Genomic DNA, 23,597 nt, shown 5'->3' with positions numbered 1-23,597 from the left:
TCCCACACACACTTGCATCCTGAGCTGGAGAGGTCGGGAGGGGGGTGTGGGGTGTGGAGGGGGGGGCTACCTTGCCTGCACCATCACTAGAAAAGCCGGAGAGCATAACGCCACCGCGTCACTTTGAGGGCGGATATCGGCCGGTCCTCATCCTCTCCTCCTCCTCTTCCTCCTTCCCTGCACTCTCCTACTCGGTCTCCATCAGTCTTCATGGTTCTGATCTCACCCCACGCCATGCAAGCCACCCGGGCGTCCACCACCGTCAGTGTGTTTGCGGACTGCAGCATCCCGGCCGGGCTCCGGATAGGACCGGTACCAGGTATCTTCAAACTCGGGAAGTACGTGTCGGACCGTAAGGAAGTTGGACCCAAGAAGAAGGTTAGTTTAAAACACTTTGTTTATCGACGTTTGTTTTCATGCTTTTTATTGCAGGCCAAAAAATGCGTCTTTTTAAAAAACTCTTTTGAAAAGATGAGTTGGGTTAATCAGGTGCTTTGGACAGCTTTGAAAAAAAGTTGCATTGCTGTATTTTTAATTAAACCTCTGTATTTATTTATTATCAATAAATTTATTTTATTTTTTTTACAGAATTGCATCAAAAAACAAAAAGAAAAAAACTACTCTGCTACTAGAATTTGTCAGCAAATTTTATGCCAACAATTAAAAAAAAGAAATCTGTAAATATAACATCTATATACATCATTGTATTTCCTTTAAATCAAACCTTGTGAAATATTTAAAAACGAACGGACCGGATTTGGATGTTGAAACTGCACTGTCAAACCCCATCGGACCTTCGGTTATTAATTGGTTTGGCCTGTCAAGTTGGAAATAATTGAGCTCCATTAGTGGCCGACTTGTCAGTCTGCGCCTCTACTTAACCGGCCTAATGGGCGACTCGGGTCTGCTGTGTGGGATTTCATGCCCTCAGCCGCCTCACATTGCACTGCCTGGCGGGCCTGTTATCCCGATGAGCCGTTTAATTTTAATGTAATCCGGCCACAGAAAGATGCCACTGAGGCCGGGGCCCACAACCTGGGGCTAGGACAAATGATAACAGTGATGGTGATAATAATAATAATAATAATAATAATAATAATAATAATAATAATAATAGTAATAATAATAATAATAATAATAATAATAATAATAATAATAATAATAATAATAATAATAATAAAAGAATAGCTGTGAAAAAATAAAATGAAAGAAACATCCTCTTTGACTGGGATCATTCAGATTAACAGCAATGTGGTGGTAAGAAAAAAAACTTTTCAGACCTTACTTACTGAAATAAAAGAAGCTTTTAAAAAAAATCATACTTGCAAACAGTTATTTTTGCACACACACGAGTAAACAACTGGCGCATATAACCGCACCCTGTTATTGTTGGAGCTGTCAGCAGTTTGTGATTGATGCGTCTAAATGCGTGGCCCCGGGCTGCCGGCGATCATCAGGTGCAATCTCCGTGTCAAATGTCGCGCTTCGATCTTTAATGTCCTTGAACAGTTTAGAAACGCTCTGACACTCCTCAAATTCGTTTCCCATATCAACTCAATTAGGCCCGTGTGTCATTCTCTTTAGTAAATTATCAGCGGAGCGGATAAAGACGCATTAAGCGCGTTTCGGTCATGCGTGGCCTCAGCACCTCCAGGTAATAAAGCAGACAGTCAGGGGCGACACTATTGGTGGCAAAATCCGTTAAATAAAATAAATAAAAAACGAATGAATGAAAACACTAAAAAGGGGGATTAATAAATACATCTTGGAAAGAAAACTGGCACTTATTTACTGTGTTCGCTTTTCTTAGATCCGCTTGGTACGGGGAGAGTTCATGGATGAGTCCGGCTGTCCCGTGCCAGACTGGATCGGATTCATCCGCGCCGCCAGAAACAGCCAAGAGCAAAACCTGGAGGCTGTGTCGGACTTACCTGGCGGACAGGTGACTTTTCATCCCACTCAGCCCAATGTTAGATACCCACTCCCTCCCTCCCTCCCCCTCTCTCTCCTCTTGGACACTCCACTAAACTTCAGCCTCTCTGCTCCCTTTCTACTTTAAGATTTTCTACCGCGTGTTGAGAGAAATCCCTGCAGGAGAGGAGCTCAGTGTTTGGTACTCCAGCGCTCTGGCCCAGTGGTACGACATCCCCACCACGGCCACCCCCACGCATGACGAGAAAGGTAAATAATCAGACTGCTAATAATGATCCGGCTTACTGTCTGGAAATAAAACGATGGGAATTACAGGAAAATTCGCATCGGCACACAAGCTCTGAATAGAGTAATAATAATAATAATAATAATAATAATAATAATAATAATAATAATAATAATACGGATTAAAAAATAAATATATTACTTCTGGTGCCAGGCAACAAAGAGAGAGAGAGCTGTCACTGACACATCATCGACATGTTGAGGGGTCCATCACCGCACAATTAAATGACTGCCAATACCCGTGATGTCTCTCCTTTAACGCTCAGAGATGGATCGATTGGATGTTGTTTTTTCCCCCCAGGCAGCCTGTTAATTTTTTTTTTGTCATCCATTTATTTATTTAAGACGAAGTCTAAAAAAAAACAACAATTTTTTCATTACCAAAAAATGAAAGGGATTTTAGAATCACTTTCTTTTGGGGGAAAAAAAGTTCAGTTGGTTTAAATGAAGGGATGATGACGCTTCAGGCCTACACTGATTGGGTCGGTATGTAGAGAGATGGAGGTGCAGCCTTTAATCATTCGGTGCAGCCCTCTCACAAGTGAATATTGAACAGCAAAAATAAATCCGATAGCAAGAGCGTTGCAGACGGACAGAAAACACAGCTGATGACGCTCTATACTTCAACCTCAGCTTTAATGACCACGGATGTTCTTTCCTTTCAGGTTCTGCGTTCGCGGTTTGAATCTGTCTGGGCTCGTAATGATAATTTGGTGTCAGCGCTTGGGGATTATTTCCTAATCTTAAATCGTAACAGCAGCTCAGCGGGAACGAATCAATTTAAAAAGAAAGACTATCATCAACAGACACTTTGCAGGAAATTCCAGCAATTGGCTGATTTTGGATTGCAGGCCTACATTTCATTTGGAGCTGACAAGGCCTCTTAAATAACTGAATAAAAGTAAAATATGGGAGCTTGAAATGATATCACACTTGCGTCGAGAGAAAAAAATAACAATTGTGATAAATTAATTACGGTGCTTGAAACATGGAATAAAAAAAAGCAATTAAAAGCAGAGATTGACGGCCACGGAAGAAGAAGAGGCTGGTGATTCAGTTGCGAGACGGAGGTTAACAAATGTCATTGCGTCATTAATATTCATGCATTCAAAAGCAAATAAATTCAAAAACAAGTGCTTCACGGTAAATTAGGTGGGTGCGTCAAGGTATTGTGGCCTAATGAATGCTAACTTTTATGTGGGGTGTATATTGCCCTGATTCTCCGGCCCAACACACCGTGTGCGCTCCTGGACATACGCTCGCTCCCATTATTAGGCGTCAACAGATGGGCCGGGGCCTTTGTTTCTGGAGACTTGCGATTTCAAGCAACAGCTGCTGTCACTTCCACGGGAAAGAGCGCAGAGAGGGAGAGTCCCGCGTTCAATGCATCGGTTTGTGGGCGCCAGATTGGGCAGGGCGTTTGCTCTTTTGATGGTGATCATAAACAATGGCCCGTATGAGGATTACAAAATCATTACATCTATATTAACCTCTGAGTGTTCGTCTGGGGGTCATTGTGGTGGCTCCCTGTGTCTGTTACCATTTGGCACCAGATCTTACAGACCGGATCATATCCATTAGGCTAAATGTAAATTTCAGGTGAAGTGCAGCAGTGGCTGATGAAAATTATGCTCTTTAAAGTGATATTTTCAAGGGAACCTCGGGTCTGTTTTAATATGACAATCCTTCCATTTTAATGCCAATACAGTGCAAAATGTATGCGTCCTCTATTACATCACTCTCTCTATTCAATGTGCGCGTGTTATGTGACTATGTTGCTGTCAGGGGAAGAGGGGGTCCTCGCTGGCGCTGACAGGTCTTTTCTCTACAGGTTGCCAAACCTGTTATTTGCATTTTACGCACGGAGCTGGTATTTTACGCACAGGATTATATTGCAAATTATTATTCCATCAGTATTTGGCTTCACGCTGTGTTGTGTAACTTAATGATCTGCAGCCATTTGATTATTAATGTCGTGTTTGCTGCTGTCTCCACAGGTGAGGAGCGTTATATATGCTGGTACTGCTGGAGAATATTCAAATACCCGAACACGCTCAAGGCCCACGTCCACTTCCACTGCGCTCTGAGCAACGGACGGGGATTTGTGAGCGGCGAGCAGGCCCGAGGCACGGAGACCTTCAGCAGGTCACCAAAGTCTGGAGACATCCCCAACACCTCCGCCTCTCCGAGGAGCGGTCACAGTAACTCCTCCATCGCAGACTCTGGCAGGCGGGCAGTGTCCTCCTCGCCGTTTCTAAACAAAGCGGGACTGTCAAAGAAAATCAGCTCCGAGGAGCAGGACAGGGCCCTCGACATGAGCGTTACCTCAGCCAGAAACCAAGGACACATCCTCGGCCTCGGCGCCACATCCTCTGTGCTGAGCAGCATGGGCTTCCACCCGGGTGTGCGTTCTGCCTTCAAACCGACCGGCGTCTCCAAAGTCCCGGGCGCGGACACCTCCAGAGAGGACGCAAACGGAAAGCTGAGCAGCCTGGGATTCAGCAAACTCATCGGCAGCATGAAACCAATCCGCAATGTGGGCGAGAGTCTTAGCGGAGGAGGGAATCATCCTCCCAAGTGCGCACCTCCAATAATGGACTCCGCATCTCCAATGGTGCCATGCACAAACGCTATCCGAGGTTTCCCGTTGCTGCCTCACGTGGAGGAGACCTCAGCTTTTAAGCACGTGGAGAGTCGGTTGCACTCCGGCCTGTCCCCGTCCCGTTACCCCCACATGCCACCTGGACTCCATTTTGAGAGGTTCTCTGTGCCTCACTTCGACGGTGTCAAGACGTATGGCGGAGACTGTAACATCCCACTCATGCCCTTCACTGTCTACAACGGGGAGCTTCTGTACAGCTCACCTTATTATCCGCTGAAATTCCACTTCAGCAACCTCCTCAAGTACCCGGAGTCCATGTCCTACTTTGGCGCGCCCTCGCTGAGCCAAGATCTGGGCTCAATCACCAACATCGACCGGGAGATCGCAATGCACACGCAACAGCTGTCCGAAATCGCCGCGGAGAAGAACCGGACGAGGCTGGACTCGATGCCCGCCGGGAGCGCCAGCAACGCCGTGTCAGGCAAACCGAAAAAAGGACACCTGTGTCTGTACTGCGGCAAGCTGTACTCGAGGAAGTACGGCCTGAAAATCCACATGAGGACTCACACTGGTTACAAGCCGCTCAAGTGCAAGGTGTGCTTCAGGCCGTTTGGAGACCCCAGCAACCTGAACAAACACATCCGGCTTCACGCGGAGGGAAACACGCCCTACAGGTGCGACTTCTGCGGCAAGGTGCTGGTACGGAGGCGGGACCTGGAGAGGCACGTCAAGTCCAGACATCCCGGGCAAACCGTCAAGAAGTTAGACGACAAACCGGGCGGCCTGTTCGAGGACGCGGAGCACAAGAGCGACAATGACAGCGATGTGGACGTGTGCTTCACCGACGACCAGAGCGACCAAGAGTCCAGCAAAAATAACGAATGAGACGAGACTGCCGCTGACTTTCAGTTCTGTACACATGTTGTTTAGTCTTATACTGAATCCTGAATTTTTACACAGTAGACACTGACCCAAGGGCGCCTGAACCGGGCTCCATGCCACCAGTGTTTCCAAACTGAATGATGATAGGCAGCTGAAATGTTGCTTTTTCACTTAGATTGGACTCATGTTTCTGTTTGCTGTTCCATCGGGACGCACTCCAGAGGAAACAAGTCATTAGTCAAATATTTCGTTGTTCGTCACAGTGATCGGGCAGGTAAAGGTCGCTTTAAGAAAAGGCTGTATATGAGACTGAATGACTTCTGAAGAAACAGCACTGTCTTTATAATGCCCCCCCCCCCGAGAATCTATGGGTTTGGGTTTCTATGGGAAGCTATTTAACTAAAGGCCTTATCCAGGAAATTAAAAAAGGGCACTACATTCCATCAGACTGGATCTGGACACATTCTGTGAAATGACGAACTGCAAAAGAATATGATTCTTTTTTTGTTTTGTTTTGTTTTTATTGTGAATAAAAATGGGCAACAGATTCGCAATATTCCCATAATCCCTTCTAAACTGACAGTTGCACTTTAAAAACAGCAATGGGCATTTCATTCCAACCAAACATATGCACCATGATTAGTAGACTCGAACGTGTATTTGAAAGACTTTGTGAAAGGTCTCTGACTCCCTGCGCCTCACTGAATAACACGCTGTACTTAAATTTGCACTTTCTCGCCGAGGCGCGCTGTTCTTGAGGAAGCAGCAGCAGCAGCAGGGCCCAGTTTATTTAAGGAATTATTTCTACTCAAAGAAAATTGTATTGATTGCAGTTATAGCCTATGTAAAGACGTGTAAAGTATGATATTTCACATTTCAGTGGAGAAGTGTTGTATACGTTTGTTTATAAGTGATATTGTCTATGAGCACAATATTTTACTCCTGTCCATTAAGTCGTTGGTTTTTGAATAAATTTAATTTAAAATATCAGAAAATTTGTCTGAGGTTTTCCTGTTTTTATTTTTTATTTTTTGTCCGTCTGTTTTTCAAAAGCAATATCAACATTCATGAACACTTATGATGCTCAGTCAGTCGCGCCTGTGGCCATCAAGAAAACCCGCAGCAAAGACATAAGGGAGCAATTTCTCCTTTTGATACTATTAGTACAACAACAACAAGTAATAATAATAATAATAATAATAATTGCAGTGCATGTGTTAATTGATTTTGTTCGTTAAATTTATTTACCCCCTTTTTCCAGCCATTCACACTGAAGCTATTAGTGCCCAGATAGGCAGTATTCAGATCCTTTACTCAAATAAAAGTAATACAGCTATGTAAAGTAAGAAAAAGGTCCATTCAGCATTCAAATGTTAAGTAAAAGTGTTATCAGCAAACTATACTGACAGTATCAAGAGTGAAAGCAAAGTGCTGGCTCTGTGAGTGTTTCTTTCTGTTATCACATCATGCATTCATGTGTTATGAACACTTTTCTGCTGTCCAGGAGCTATTTTAAATTTCCATATGCACTTTGGTCGTATTAGCAGTCTTTTTCAGCATATCACCATTTTGGTATGGAAAAATCTGATTTGTAAAGTAACGAGTATAAGATAATTAATGAAGTGAAGTAAAAAGTAATATTTAACTGTGAAAATGTGGTGGAGCAGAAGAATAAAGTGGCATCAAATGGAAAGTTTAGTACAAGTTACTCAAATGAATGAATACAGTGCTTGAGTACATGTTATTTTCTTCCAAAGACAAAAGATGGATGCTATCAAAATAACTCCAGACTTCCTACAATGTTGTCGAAATAGGTCCATTAAAAATGAAAAAAAAATGTAAAGTGTGAATATTGAATTGAAAATATTTAAATTTGTAGTGTGCTGGAAAGACTTTGTGCCTTTTTAAATGCTTGCATTTCATCATATGCATTCTCACAAGCCTTTGCAGTTTTGTCACAGTGTTACAGCTTGAGTTTTGAGATGGGGAAATAAGAGCTGCCACCTCCTGTGGATGTGGTGGACTGCAGCAGGGTTGGTATACCATCATTCCCCTTCACGCACTTCTCCTGCGTTGACCATTCAGCAGCTTTCCACTTCACACAGAACAGCAGAGGAACCAACTGCAGCCATTTTTGAGACATCCCAGTGATGTGGTACTCCCTGTTATAATGTGGCCAAATCTAAAATCTGAAGCAGTATAGGCCTGAGTAGGATACACTTACATTTCTGCTGCTGCTTGGCTTTACTTCATGTTTTGTGTCTCCCGTGTGATGTTTTCTGTCTGAAAATGTGAGTTCCTTCCACTCTCCAGCTACCCAGCATCTGTCCCCTGTTTTGCACACAATTGTCTTGGCTATGGGGTCAAAATGTAGACTAAGTGCAAAGAAAGAGCAGATATTTCACACTGAGGGTTGCTGGCAATTTGATACCTTAAATTGGCCTCTGGTGAATGACAAGATGTAAAGGCAGTACAGATAGGTGTAGGCATACTGCATCTATTTGGGAAAATTTTGTTAAATCTGCTTATAAGTGTGCCACTATATTCAATCTCTTCTGTCCTTGCTCGTTCTGTTTCATATATTGTCATGGTGGTGGCATTGGAAATTGCGTATACACACACAGTATAGCATATATATATATATATGGTTGTTTGGGCTGTTTTTTTCAGATTTTATAAATCTCCCATTACTCACGCTACATTACAATCTATACATTGAGTTTCTTCTATGTGACAGCTCACCCTACTGGGGCTTCATAGGTTGTGGTGCCATATAAGAAATGTTGAAAATGACAAATGAAGAGACACATCAGAATTGTTGTTGGTCCTTGACATTAGACTTACACTGAATTTTTTGGACATAAAATGGCTCAGAAAAGGAATCAGTGAGTGACGAATCCAAAAAAGTTATTTGTTAAGATACAATGCAAAGATGCTTCAGCCTATTTGAAAAAACTTGCTTTTACTGAACAACCTTGGTGTAAAGTAAGATGTGGTGTCCATATAGTGATGCTATGTGTTAGCAGTGCAAGCAGTGTAATAAAGAAAAGTGCCAGTACCTGCAGCCTGCATTTAAGCACACCAGATGTTTTTGCGGGTACAAATGAATTAATTATGAAAAACAAATAGTAATCAATGTTGGGCTAGTTATTTCTAAAGAATACTTGATACATTACTTTTATTACTCAGCACAGCTCTGTCAAAGGTGCTTTTGCACAACTACAAAGCCACTGTACCTGCTTGTCACATGTTCTGTGTTTAGCACAGGTGGGACATTAAAACAAGATATTCTGGTTGAACAAGCAGCCAGCCTTAATGTTAACTTACCACCAACTGCTAAGCTAATGTTAGCATGCAACGTTTCAAAGGGAAGCCACAGGGTCTACACACCCTCCCGTGATTATCTGAATGCAGGTCATCTCTTATCATTAAGCAAGCCCGATAAGAAGACACAACATGCCAAGACAACAACTTTAGAGCTAGTGGGGGTCACATTTCTCCTCTTATGGTTGAGGCTAACTGCTTCCCCCATGCCTTCTGTTCCTGCACCAGTCTACCATGCAGAGGACCTGTCTGTGCACTGATCACAGAGAGAGGATATTGAAAGCAGCCTTCCTCAAACTCCTCACATTGCTAATGATAATAATTAAAATAATAACTACTTACACTTGAAAGTGGCAGTACTGAATAACAGATTGGACAGAAATCTAATGTGCTGGTATTCCATACTGGCGACTACTTGCCCAATTCAAGCACTGTCTGTTTGGTCTCAATGGATTTAAGTGGAAGCTTTGACTCTGCCTCTGAAAAATGTGGCCTTTTCCTTCCACATAACAACTGGCCAAAGTGGAGCAGTGCACATCTCTTGAGGTTTTTCCATTCGTGAGGGTGAAATGGATGGTGGGGTTGAGTGCGAGCCGGGTCCCTGCGATGGTGACGGTAGAACTGAACAACAAAGCAAGGCTTTTGATTTGCCGGTTGATCTTTGTTCACATACTGGTCACACGCTTTGGATCGCGTTGGAGAGAATGACACGGCTGATACAAGCGGTCAAATCAGATTTTTCCACAGGGATGGTGACCTCACACATGCTCAGTGATTGCATAACCGAGCTAGTGTGGTTGCAAGGAATTCTCCGGAAAAAAAAAGACATGCGCTTCTTTGCAGTTGATTTTAACATGAAGCATTCACTTTCTTGGTGTCTCACATTTATTCTCTTACATATAGTCAGTTTAAGACAGGAAGAAGAAAAGGCCAGTGTGATGCATTCACAATCTTTGCCCACAATGTATACCAAACATGTACTCTCATTATATCTGGCAACAAATGCACACCATGATTCAACCCACGGGATTTATTGTAATTAACTCCAAAGTGTTTTCACTCTCAGCAGGGGAGCGGCTTCAGAGGGTCGGAGATGTCTGTCCCTTTATGTGTCTGCTCCCCCCTGTTCACTATAACCCTGTATTAGAGCCTCTCCTCTGCGTACAATACTCAGGGCTCTCCGCTGTGGGCCCCCACATCAGTCTGGACCCAATCCAGTCGCTTTTTGTGTTCAAATCCCCTTCACTCTCTCACACTATAACACCCTGCTCGCTCATCCCCTCCCACCAGCGTTTTCAATCAATTAGTGCCGTTCATTAGTGGAAACACTGGGGGAAAAAAAGAGTTTGATTGAGAGAGTTTGACTCCCAGCCTAGAATTTGATCCAAAACCAGACTTCACCGGCAGGCCAACCACCACACTGACTTGTTTCCAGGCTACGATTCAGTCTCTTCTAAAGCCTGATGTGGGTATCCTTGATCACAGGAACCCTTTTCAGCCGCGCGCCTTGACTGATCAAGCAATGGATGAGTCTTGATAAAGATCACAGAGGTTTCAGACTCATATTGGGGTTTTAAACAAAAAAAATATGCTATGTGCTTCATTCATTGTAATGGCGGGGTGCTGTGAAGCTGAAAAGGAATCGCGAACGTTTCAACAAAATTTGTTCAACTGAAAGAATTCAGGAAAGTCTCGTGGAGGTGAAGCACTGAATATAATCTCTCTTCTGATTATTCAACCATTACCCTTCAAAACATGGAAACCATGCAGGACAGATAGTTTTAATACTGAAAGATTCGTTTCAAAAACAGTCTGACAGTTATCCAGAGACATTAATTATTCATTCTACTGATGATAAAAAAAAGGAAAAAAATGACTGTCTTACTTTATCTCACATAGTGTTTGTATATGTATATACCACATTTAAATGGTTGAATGAGACTGGAGATGAAATGACAACAGAAAATTGTAATTCTCAGTTGTGAATTCAAATAAGATGCAGAGATCAGACAAGAGTCTTGTATCTTAATCTTTCCTTTTTCTCTCCCCACGATGTGTAGTGTGAAATCATTTGGCCTTCATTCAGCGGCTTCTGATACTACAAAAACAATGTTGATACCAAAGAACAGTAAAAATAAAGTCAGTATGCCAGCTAGACACGTCAGGTCCTAAGGCATCTTTATCTGTGTGTATCTGTGTTTATCTGTTTGTGTGTGTGTCGATGCATCAAAATTAAATACAATTTTAGGGTGAAGACTCGGGTTATGGTTAGGTTTAGGTTAAGGTTAGGGTTAGGCTTAGATAGGTATAGTGGTTATGGTTATGTGAAGTTTCAAGGAAATGACTATAAGTCTATGTAAAGTTCCCAAAAGTGCGTGTATATTCAAAATGGTCTGCATTCGATTAAGTCCGACAGTGATTCTCCGCAAAGCCAGCAAACAGAATTGGCCACACTTTGGGTTAAGATGCTGAATTTGTAGGGCAGCTGTACGAGTCTGTATCTGTCACAGTACGACAAGTGCAATATGCACTTGTGTGTCTGCTTGTTTGCCCGATAATTTCATTATGCCCTTTCCGACGAGAGTCACGGTCAGACCCAAACCTGGCTTAAGAATGGCTCATATGGAGGAAAACCTTCATACTTTGCATGTCTATTGACACAAGGGTCCTCTCCTTGACAGCGGAGCACTTGCGACTAACAGATCACGCAAACACAATTTAGAGAGGGAGATTTTCTTGGAAGAAGGTGGCAGCAAGCTCTTCAGTACACGGTTTAATGCATTTCTGGATGTTCATTGTCAGGGAGAGATGCAATCCATTGAAAACATTGTTGTTGTTGTTGTTTTTATATTAAAAATAGTTTTATATTATGCTTTAAAGGATTGGTTCAAGTCTGTCTTAAAACAACAGCGAGGTGCCCATTTGAATATTGAAACAGGTTTAGCTTGCCCTAACATTCCTCCTGTCCATACCAGCCCTGGAGTCCTCCGCAAAGCAATTTCAGTGGAAGTACTGGGGGACATAGTCCTTGTTCTGTGCAAGAACACATTCCAAACTTAGTTACGTGCTACAATGGTTACAATGGAAGGGTATCTTCCAAAGCTATAGTCTATTCAGTATATTTTCTTCTTTGTGCTACTATCCCTCCACTGCAGCTCAGCACAGGAACAGAACTGGAGAAAACAAAAAGAGGGAATTTAGTACTAAAAAGGCTGTAACTTTGGAAGATTCAGACGAACTTTGGAGAACACTTTTGCGTAGAAATAGGAGTATTGATTTTGCCCCCATTCCTTCCATTGGAAATACTCCAGGGAGAGGTCTCATAAAGGGACAGTTCACCCCAAAGTCCTACATGAAATTGCTCACAACAAAGTCTGTGCATTTTCCTGAGTAACTGGGTCATGATTTCTGGAAAGAGTCATAGACATCTCTACAGCCAATATCTCTGGAACTGAGCAAGTCACACTAAAACAATCCAGATGGATGAATAGCACTACACAGAGGAGGAAAAGTTTTGAGTTTTGAGTTTGGCGTGAACTGTTCCTTCAGTGGCTAATGACCATGATCCAGACTCTATCTCAATAACTATGGATGGATGGAGTGGTGTGACATTTTGTACAGACATTCGTGGTCCCAAGAGGATGAATCCTATTGACTCTGGTGTCTCTTTCCTAATTCCATCATCAGCTCAAAATTTTGATTCGTTATCATACCTGCAAAACTAAAGATATTCCCTTCAGTCTTTGCTGTGCTTTTTTGTTTATTTTAAAATAGCAAATGTTAATATGCTATGCTAACACAAATGCAAAAATGGTACATTTAATATGGTAAACACGCTGAACATTATACTTGCTAAACATCAGCATGTTAGCATTGTTATTATGAGCAGCAGTTAATAGAGCATGATATGACATCAAGATAATCCACCATACAAGCAGAGATACCAGTTTGTATACTGACAATAGCCTCAGTCAAGCCGATTTCAACACAGCCACTTGACATGTGTGTCTCATCAAGGTTACGCCACGTTCCTATTCTTTCTGCTGCAACTGCTATATCTTCAGCAGGACGAAAGACGTTCGGAGACAATGGGCACAGGGAAAACTTACATGACAGTCTACTAGTTGCCAAGATATATCATAATACAAAGTCTCTGTGAGGTTTCTCACACAATAGCCCAATCAAAACATTAAAAAAGAAATTGTGGTTATTCTGCTCTGAACAGTTTTCAGTAACCATCACCACCACCAACAAAAAATGTTGCTTAAAATCTCAAGTATTCATGTCCTGTAGAATTGTGAGGGCAGCTGGATTTTTTTTCTTCAAATCACAGATTTCTCACAGGTGCAGTAGCTTTCTGTCCCTCGTCCCACTTGACACAGACAGACCAACTGACCAATACAGACACAATTTAATGTGCTCTCAGGTATATTGCAGGTCTCTATCCCTGCTGTTGAATCATCATGGCTGTCAGCTGCATCAAACCAGCATACATATTTCCCCAACATATAGTTATACACCTAAGTAGCACGTAGCTTTGCAGAAAGTGCTCATTTTCGCTGTCCGTTGATTTTTTTCTGAGATGTCTGCTATCACCCAGTACAATGGAAGTACATTTCATTTTGTCTTTGGACTTCATAGAAATGAATAGAATAGCTTCTAAATTCAGCAGCAGCACGTCTTTACAGAAATAGTGTCCCTGTTACTGTGGATGAGTCACAGACCTGTAGCTACCCTTGTACTGACACAAAAATTAGTATCTTCTCCTCAAAATGCCCGGGACCAGTTGTTCCAATATACGTAGGTCTTGTCTTGCAAAAAGTGCATGCATTCTTCACTGTGAACCTCTTGTGCATGTGAATGCCATTCAGCATGGGAATGGTGGACCCTGACACTGTAAACTATAGAGAGGTAACTAATGAGTGTATTTCAGATAGAATAATCCTTTATTAATGCCACAGCAGGAAATTGTGCTGTGCCACAGCAGCAGAGGGGATGTAGTGTAATAATGAGGAGCATCCACAGAAAAAAAGCATGATTTGATACATGAGCAAAACAAGGCAATGGTTGACTTCACATTATTGCACCCAGGGAATATTGATTTTTTACAGTTTAGTGTGCACTTGTAAAGCAAACCATCCTACTCCCTTCTCACACCACCCGCACTAGGTGGAGGGGGAACCACATGGCAGTGCTGGCCTTCTTAAATAGTGTGTTAAATCCCTTCCTGTCGGCAGTCGACATACCCCTGCCCCAGCAGACCACTCCATAGAAGATGGCTTGAGCCACAACAGTGTCCTCAGGAGTGCCCCCTGCACTGCAAAGGACCTGAGCCTCCTCAGCAGATACAGTCTGCTCGGGCCTTTCTTAGGCAGTGCATTTGTATTATCAGTACAGTCTAGTTTATTACTCAGGTGAACTCCCAGGTACTTGTAGGATTCCACCGTCTCAATGTCCATTCCCTGGATGTTCACTGGTGTAGGAGGAAAGTATTTGCACCTGCGGAAACCCACCACCAGTCACCTCGTCCCCAGTTAATGAAAGGGAAGGTGAACTGTAGTGGGTCCATTCATGGGCTCAGCAGGGGGGAAGATGGACATAAGCCAGCCACTTCAGGGTCTTCATTCGGTGTGATGTCAGTGCCACCGGCCTGTACCTTTTTAGGGAGGAGTCCTTGGCACTGGTAGCACAGGATGTTTTCCACAGCTGCAGCATTCTCCCCAGCTTCAGTCTCAGGTGGAACATGTGTTCACCTTTCCCACACAGCCGGTCTGCACAGGGCTTGAGAAGCCTTGAGGTGATGCCATCCGGACAGCCATCCTTTTTTTCACCTGGTTTGTTGTGAGGAACAGATTGGGGCAGGGGGGCTGTGTGCTGGAGGTTGTGGATGGGGGATTAGGTGGAGCAGTACACAGGGGCTGCATACGATGGGGGTTGCAATAGGGAGGACTGGACAGGAGGAGGAGCAGATGACTGATCAAATCTACGGAAGAAAAGGCTCAGATCATTCACACACTTTTGTCCCCCCACAGGCTTGGATTTGGGTTTCTCATCCTCCATTTTCCTCCTGTAGCAGTTTTCTCCCACCCTGATTCTCCACTTCAGCTCCATCTGCACATTCTACAGTTGCTCTTTATTTACTGACCTAAAAAATGCACGGAGGAGTGCATTTATGTTTATGCATTTATGAGTAATCCAGGGTTTGTTGTTGGACAACCAGCGCACAGTCCTGGTGGGTGCAGCATTCTTCACACAGATCACAGCTACTGCAATACCATGCAATAATTCCCCTGGTAAATAGTAAGGCCTCATGTAATGACTAACAGCTCAATGTCCTTCCTGCAGAATTGTTCTTTAATAGTGATGTGGCCAGAGTGACACTACCAACTACTGCCAGCCTTCATCCGTGTTACTGCTCTCTTTTGTCCTGTCCACCCACATCAGCCGGAAACATGAACATCAGTGTTCATGCCGGAGTTAGTGTGGTCAGCCATGTATCCACGAACAGCATAATGATACACTTGCGGTATTCCCTCTGAGTGCCGAGTCAGCTATCCATCTTATTGGGGAGAGAGCTTGCATTCCCCATGATGATTGAGGGGAGGACTGGTTTGGAACGTCTCCTCCTAAGGCAGTACTCAGGCCCAGCACGGCTTCCCCGTCTTTTCCTCTTCAGCTCACGGAATATATTAGCCTGTCCCCAGGTTTCGCGGCTGTGTTACAGAGCACTATCACCTGATCCCTGCTGTAAACAATGGGGCTGTACTTGGGAGCCCCGAATGCGATTGTAAACAATGCAAAAACCAGTAGAAGGACCAGTGCAAACTCCAAGAGTTTAGTGTCCATAGTGCACAGACAAGTTAAAAATGTAATTGCATGTATAAAAGTACCAAAAACAAGGTAAGTTAGGGAAGTGGTGAGTGAAAGCTGCTGTAATAGGCTGCCACTGTGTGTTAGATGGTAGTACAGACAACCAAAAGCACCCTGGGTTTTAGGACCAGGACTGAGCCACTGGTTAGTGTATACAATATTTACCATTACAGCATATTAGGAAATACACTATTTAGTGTAGTATTTAGTAGTATTTAGTAGTAAATAGTCCCTGTTCGGTACCATTAATGCTTTCTTAGTCTAGTGCACCTGCTTTTCTCACAATAAAGTACAAACAAAGGAGGAAGAGCAAGTAAACATAATATGATGTTATTATGTTGTTATTTCAAGGCCACAGTCCAAGTTCTGTGTTAGCGAATGTGTACAGCGAAAAAAAAAAAAAAACACAGCTGGGTCTCTTTTCTATCTGATGGAGTGTGGTTGGTAAACTAAAACTTGCCTGACAGAGAGGCAGCGACTGCTTGTCTCAGTTTCTCAGCCTGTTTTACGTCTGACAGAGCTGATGTGAGCTTGTGTGACTGCTCTCCTGCTGGCAGCCTGCTCTCCTGGAGCAGGTAGACCAGGAGATGGACGCAGGTAGAGTCAATATGCCCAACTGGTCAGACAGAGCTCGAGAGAGATGGAACAAATGGCTCCTCATGCACACGAGATGCACACAAACCCATACACACCAACTTTAGCTAAACGTGACCTAGCTGTACACCCAGTGTCTGCAAATTTTGAGGTAGACATGCAGTCCTCCTGGCAATGATGGGGGTCTGACAGGGTGGATGCGATGTGACGGGGATGCTGCTGGCAGCCTGCTCTCCTGAAGCAGGTTAACCAGGTAGAGCAAACACACACAGCTGGTATCACAGAGCTGCAGAGAAGGATGACACACACACACACACACACACACACACACAGAAAAAAGCACAGAGGAACATAAAAAAAGATACCGTGTAAGGGAGTGTAGGGAGTTGTACAGGAAGGTATAGGGAAGGACACAAGACGTAATCAGAAAGATGGACAGCTGCACATCTGTCTGCCACTGCCTGTAGCGTAAATATAAGGGGAACTGGTTTTATTTAAGGGTAAAATTAAGGAGGACAGCACCATGCATTATGCTGGGGAGCACAATGTACTGGAATTTTAGTCCTTGTCACTGATGTAGGCAGACAGGTGAGCAGACAGGCTGACATGAAAGACAGCAGCAGTAGAAACAAGCTGACAACTTTGTCTCAGGTGGATGAAGGAGCAGACATGAAGGTAACAATGTCTGTGCGTCGGTGGAGTCCACAGCCTCAACTTCAGTCAGAGAGAGACTGTTAGTGCCCGGTCGTGGCCCAGCGTGTCAGCTGTGATAGCAGCAGGTAAAAGGTTGAGACTGTGGCACACCAGCTGTGGCCCACTGGTGCCCTCTCCTCCTCCGTCCCTCCACCACCTCTGCAACACAAACACATGCTAAACAGGCCACTGTCTCCACTGCCTCCCACATTCAGCTGCAAATGAGGCCGCTTTGGGCCCCTAGCCCCGTTTGATGTCATGAATAATGAGCATGAATTTTCATTTGCGCAGGTTTCTGAAAACTGTTGCGCATACTGTTTAGGTCCCTCACATCAAGCACTCAGGTCTGCGAGCTCCGGAGTCTAATCACTTCCAAGTTACATACCAACCCATACCATTCAAATGCACATGTTAACAGATTTTGTAAAACGAATACACTGATATCAGACAGCACACTGCTACTGAGTCCAATAAACAATGACTTTCTGCTTTTGCTAGATTCAGTATCTCAGCATGTGAAGCAAACATCTGAGGTAGACATGTGGACCTCCTGGCAATGATGGACGTCTGACAAAGTGGAAGTGAAGTGGCGCCTCGCCTGCTGGCAGAAACACACATACAAAAACATGAAGCTCACAAAAGCACACAAATAATAAACCACATCCGGCTTCCTGCTGACGCAGAAGAAGCAGAACTGGAACGATGGCCGAAAAATAAAATCAGCTGCGTAGGCCCATGACTCAAATTAAGACCTTTGTCTAATATCAGTGGGCTCACTCTCTCTCCACCAATGCTTTCTGTGTCATTCTATTGTTGACCGTATGATATGAAGGTGAAAAAAACAATCAAGACACATATGAGCAAACAGCAAGCACACACCCACAGGACTGATGGTGGAAACCACAAATGGCGCAAAAGACTTGATTCTGGTGCAATGAGACCAAATAGTGCAGGCATGCAGTGACAGTCTGAATTCTTCAACTCCACCCTTCCAACAACCCTGATTTGAGAAACGGGGTCTTGAAGAAACACATTATCTATCTGTGTTTTTAGAACAGTGCATGTGTATGAAAAACATTTCAATAGTTTGACATTTTGGGAAATTCACTTTCTTTCAGCGAGTCTTAAATATGAAGAAGGAGCCAGGAGATTGTTATCTTATCTAAGCATGAAGACTGGAAACAGCTAGCCTGGCTCTGTCCAAAGGCGCAGCTAAAAAAAACAACAACTCACTAATCAACACATTATATATAGTTTGTTTCAATTTGTGGTTTTACTTGCGTTATGTGCCAAACTATTTCTTATCCAAATGCAATGACTTCCTGAAGTCTTGTCGTGCCTGTACAAGACCAGGTAACAAGATATGCAAGAGATATAATGTGTTAACTAAAGCTTTAGAGGTCCTGATAGCCAGAATTTTTTCTACTTCGGACTGAGCCAGTCCAGCTGTTTCCCCTTGCTTTGATGCTAAGATTAGCTAAAATAAACTAAGGTTAACTAAGGTAAGATAAACTAACCACCTCTTGGCTATGATTTGGACAGATATCAATCATCTCATTTCCCTCTTATGATAGAAAATATAATTGCACATACATTCTTGCACTGAAAATAATCTCATTCAAAGTCTGTGCTCAGTCAATCTGAGACGCTCAAATGACTTGAAAATGTGCTAATATGTCATGCTGAGCTGCAACATTACATAGAAATTCTTCCGTATAGAGATCAGTGTTGTTACTGAAAAATAGGAATAGGAGAGAAAACACTTTCATCAATAGCTGCAAAAATCAATAACCCAGCGTCTGAGGTAAATGAGGTGAGTGGTGTTTCAGTGTGCTGTGGAGACCTGTCTGCAGCATAATGTTTAAAGTACAGATTTCTGCTCTGTGTCAGACTCATACATAAACCATGTCTGTGTGACAGAAGAAGCCCCTCTTTTAGGGACCAGCTCTATCAGCACTACCTGTGCCATGTTCACTCTCCTCCATGTTTGTTTCTGTCCCGCTTGCATCCGTGCAGAAGAACCAAAGCGTTGCCCGGATTACAAAACATTTCCTATAATCCATGCCTTGTGCTGGACTGAGTAGCTGTTGCAGAGTCTGTGTCTGTGGAGAACACAGTGGCTAATGTTGGTAATTGTAACTTCTGTGCTGGTTTATACTTTTACCACTAGTGACGTGGCTGTCACTTTTCTGTCACTTTTCTTGAGCCCAGCTGTATGTTACTCCAAACGCTGATAAAGATGGAGTACTGTATGGGTGAGGGAAATGTGTGAGGCAGTAAAAGTAGCAGGTCTGGCTCTCATCGACTAACTGGCGGGTTAAAAGTTGGATTTAATTGAAGCCCACAGGCGGCTACAAGCTACAATCGACAGGCTGCTTATGCTAGTCTTTAAACTGGTCAACTCATCATCCTCGTTAACGATGCTGAAGTGTGATGCAGCCGAGGCACACGGACTTGAGTTATTCTGTGTTTTGTGTTCGGTACGTGACAGTTGGAAAGATGTTATCGGCACTGAGGATTAACAAGCTCTGCTGCTGAAAAAGCTTTTTATCTTTCATTGGTGTGAATCTGTGTACAAAGATGTGTTGAATGCGGCCCATTGATTTCCCCATTAGCCTCAGCCTACTAAACAACCAGGCGACAGCTAATGCACTCGTCGTTACCATTCAACTTACCGGGCAAGGTCTCTGAAGGCAAACCTTCCTCCACAATGTCCAAGCACAGTCAATGCTGTGCTGATAAGTTCACATTAAAAAATGGAAATCAAAGTGATGTTCAGATGTTTTTCAAAGTATAGACATCAATAGCGCTCTGCTTCAATTTATTCAGTTGTAAGGGTGCAACCTGATCACTAGTTTGAAAGAAACTAGTGGTTAGTAAGAACATAGGAAGAGCTCAATGCACAGATTTGGTGAAGATGGATTTGCCCAACGTTCCTCAACATTTGGTGTGGCTTTAGGGAGTCGGTCGGTTGTTCCACCACTTTGGTCCAGACTGAAATATCTCAGTGGCTGTTTGAAATGTTGTACAGACATTCATGATACCCAGAGAATGAATCCAACTGACTTTGGGGATCCTCTGACTTTTTCCTCTGGTGTCCTCATGGTATTGATTTTGTTTTTAAAAATATCTCAGCAATTATTGGATGGATTGCCATGAAATTAGACACATACACAAGGTGCCCAGATGGTGAATTCCTATGTCTTTGGTCATCCCCTGATTTTTCCTGTGGTGCCACAAGCAGGTCAAAGTTGTCACTGCGAAATATCTAAACTTTCCTGTATTAAGCCAGACAAATGCATGCTGGGAAAGACTCCTGTGAAAAGGAAGTTTAGCATCACAGAAAATCGATGGACTAAGACTCATGGTCTTCTTTGACAGAGCACATTAAAACTGCCAAGGCTTCTTTCTTTTCAGTTTCAGTGAACTGACTTCATTTCATCTCAAGTGTGTGTTTTTCAGTGTAATGTAAATATGTAAATTGTGGTTTTCTCAGCTGCTCAGCTGGGAAAGGTCCTGGTTTTCATATACAAGCAGCGGCAAAAATAAGTCAAAATGAACATATATGGCAGACAACTAACTCCATATTTTTGATGTAAACAATCTGATTTCACAAGGATGTAATGAATTATTTTCTTGTATTTCTGCCCTGTATTCAAATGGAACATATGTAAATAGGTATGTGTATAGGCACACAGTACATCTATTTAATATATGTCTGAACTCCATCATCCAACTATTTGCCTGTATTAACCTTCTCTCTCTCTCTCTCTCTCTCTGTGTGTGTGTGTGTGTGTGTGTGTGTGTGTGTTCTTAAAGGCACAAAATATTTCTTTTTCCCTCCAGCCCGTCTTTCACATCCTCAGGGGGACAATCATTACCAAACATTACAAAGGCTAACTATTTAAACCCTTGCTCCCATTGAAAGCCAATTCATACCGACTGAAGAAGAGAACTTAAAAAAGAAAGAAAAGGAGGAAAAAAAGGGAACAAAAGCCAAGATAGACTCTGAGAGAACGTGGAGGAGAAAAAGAGGACAGGAAAGACAGAGAGAGGGAGAGACGGAGAGAGCAAGACACATATAGAGAAAGCGATGGAGAGGAGGAGGCTCCTTTAGGGTGCAGTGGGGTGTGAGACAGGTCCATTCACTCTGATCTAAACACTGTGTCCCACTGTGCATCAGTGCTCTCACCCAGGCAGCCAACACTGTGGCCACAGACTCAAAGTTAACCAGTCAACTCCATTACAGTGCAGGGGGCGTGTACAGACCTGCCACACCAAAGGGACCACGCCGGCCGGCCAAGAATATTAATTGCTTTTAAATGAACTGGAAGTCTCTTTATTGGGTGTCTGGTGTTGGTTTGTTATCTGCAGGGCTGAAAAGGCCTCGCTGCTCTTTGGTCTCACCGCCTTTGAAAGAGAAACTGACTCTGGATGAGGTCATTGATCAGCGGGGGCTGTATACTCCCAGTGGGTTTTTGTGTGTCCTGCCCCTTTAACTACCGCTATTGTGCTCTCCCCATTCAGACCTCAATGCGCTGCCGTCAATAAACATATTTGTTAATGATACTTCCTCCCAAGTGTAGATTCAGTTTAAAGTATGTTTACATAATACGGACCATGATGTGTTTGTTAAACATGCAACATTTAACAGATAAGGAACTGATGCTTAGTGTAGCACTGTAGCACACTGCTAATGTTGTCATACTAGAAGTTATTTATTTACAATTTGAAATTCAGTTGCCTAGTATAAATCACTAATCCCAGTGTCATCTTGTTCGCTGTGTTACCTGGAGTTTGATGGAGGATTGACATCAGTATGGTCTGGCTGCGTTCAGTTGCTACATGTTAGCTTGTTTGCTTGTACGGTACAAGAAGCTGGCAGTACACATGCTAGCAGATTAGCTCGCGACCCTTGCTTTGAAGGCCATGGCCTCCTGCTGAGGGTGTCCGGGCAGCTAGTCTCTACCAAAAGAGAAACAAAAACTATGCAACTCAATAATTTGTTGAATTTATTTGTTGTGTGTTCTTAGCTGGCTGGCTAATATTCGTCACTAGTGAGCTGTACTGTGATGCTGTTGTTTAGAGTTGGAGGATGTCTTCATGAAGCTAAAGCTAAGCTAGCTGTTGATGTTTCTGCGTGTGTTAGGTATGACTGAGATGTGACTTTCGTGTGGAGGCTTTGGAGTTGTTTGAACATACCTTGGCGCTGGGCTGAGAAATGAAAGCAAAGTAACCAGTAATGGAACTAATTATTTAGCTTTTTAGCAATTTGTGATGTGATTTCTTTTTCAGTGAGCCACCTAATGTGTGTTAAGAGATTCATATTTTTCACTTGCTTCACCCTGCTGATGCTCAGTATGTGCACTAAAACTAATTTATCATTATCTAAATACTGTATGACATGCCATTTTATAGATCATAAAAAGAAAATCACAATTGTTCCACCACAACAGGTACTGTGATAAAACAAATGCGAGCGCCATGTAATGCACAGGCTTTATTATTTTGTCACGTAGGTAATTCCTCGCTGCCTGGCTGTGACTGAATGCATTTCCACCTGTGAGCCCTGTCGGGACGACAATGGCTGCTGTAGCTCAAATCATGTACAGTGTGTCCACCTCGCCGGTCCCCACTGAGCTCTGTGTCTGAGGCCTAGCAGGCTGGCAGGGGGAGAGGATAGAGGACATTATCTATAATTCCGTGCGCCGTCTCTCTTTCAAAAGGGGCCCGGGCACCAAACAAAGCCCTGCTGCTAGACAGCTCTGGAGATGAAGACGAAGCTGCGGTTTCACATCCCCATGAATAAGGTTAGATATTAATCCAGCTAAGAGAAGAAAAAACATGCTACAGGTTGCTTTCTCAGCTTCCTTTGTCGGAGTATTTCTTTGTGTTGCCGTCTGTCTAGCTTGTGAATAGAACCCCCTCCTTCTTACTATGTCCATTGAAAAAATTGGCTTCTAAATACAAGCTATTAGAATATTTGTGTAGATGAGTAATAAGTTATTAGTTGCAATTACTGGTCATCTATTAGTCTGGTATAATAGACTGATTAGGCAGTGGGCCTTTTAACTTCTGAAGAAGTAATTTGGAAGACAGCCTACCTTTGACAAGGCAAAGAATGGCTTCCTTTATTCAGGCCATATCTGGCTATTGTACTAACAGACATGTTATAATGGGATTACTAGCGACTACAGTGGACTGATGAAATCAATGGCGAACGCATCATTTTGTATAATTCACAGGTACTGGAGATGAGACGAGATCTTGGCTAGTGAGAGGGCACTTCAAACAGGATGAATAGGGAATGGTATATGCATCACACAACCTACATTTAATGTAATTTACTGCATATGGGAGATGGTGGTGTTTATTCAGGGTGGCTTCAACAAATTTTGACTTTTGGAGTTTTGGT

At 43.2% G+C, this 23,597-nt stretch overlaps 1 protein-coding gene across 1 annotated transcript; it reads left to right on the top strand.

The window, feature by feature from the left end:
* Positions 1-210: 210 nt before the first annotated feature.
* On the top strand, positions 211-5,704 carry prdm13 (PR domain containing 13). Its single transcript, XM_041943357.1, has 4 exons — positions 211-378; positions 1,811-1,942; positions 2,061-2,181; positions 4,215-5,704. The coding sequence occupies exons 1-4, from the start codon at positions 211-213 to the stop codon at positions 5,702-5,704; spliced, it is 1,911 nt and encodes a 636-aa protein (XP_041799291.1).
* Positions 5,705-23,597: the final 17,893 nt, after the last annotated feature.

The sequence above is a fragment of the Chelmon rostratus genome, chromosome 8 (genome assembly GCF_017976325.1).
Source record: "Chelmon rostratus isolate fCheRos1 chromosome 8, fCheRos1.pri, whole genome shotgun sequence".
In the NCBI taxonomy this organism is placed as follows: Eukaryota; Metazoa; Chordata; class Actinopteri; order Chaetodontiformes; family Chaetodontidae; genus Chelmon; species Chelmon rostratus.
The sequence above is the reverse complement of the archived record's forward strand: the minus strand, read 5'-3'. Positions and strand labels throughout refer to the sequence as shown.

Coding starts and splice junctions, on each gene's coding strand:
- prdm13 (XM_041943357.1), top strand. CDS start 211: ATGGTTCTGATCTCACCCCACGCCATGCAAGCCACCCGGGCGTCCACC. Junction 379..1,810: donor AAGTTGGACCCAAGAAGAAG/GTTAGTTTAAAA, acceptor CGCTTTTCTTAG/ATCCGCTTGGTACGGGGAGA. Junction 1,943..2,060: donor CGGACTTACCTGGCGGACAG/GTGACTTTTCAT, acceptor TTCTACTTTAAG/ATTTTCTACCGCGTGTTGAG.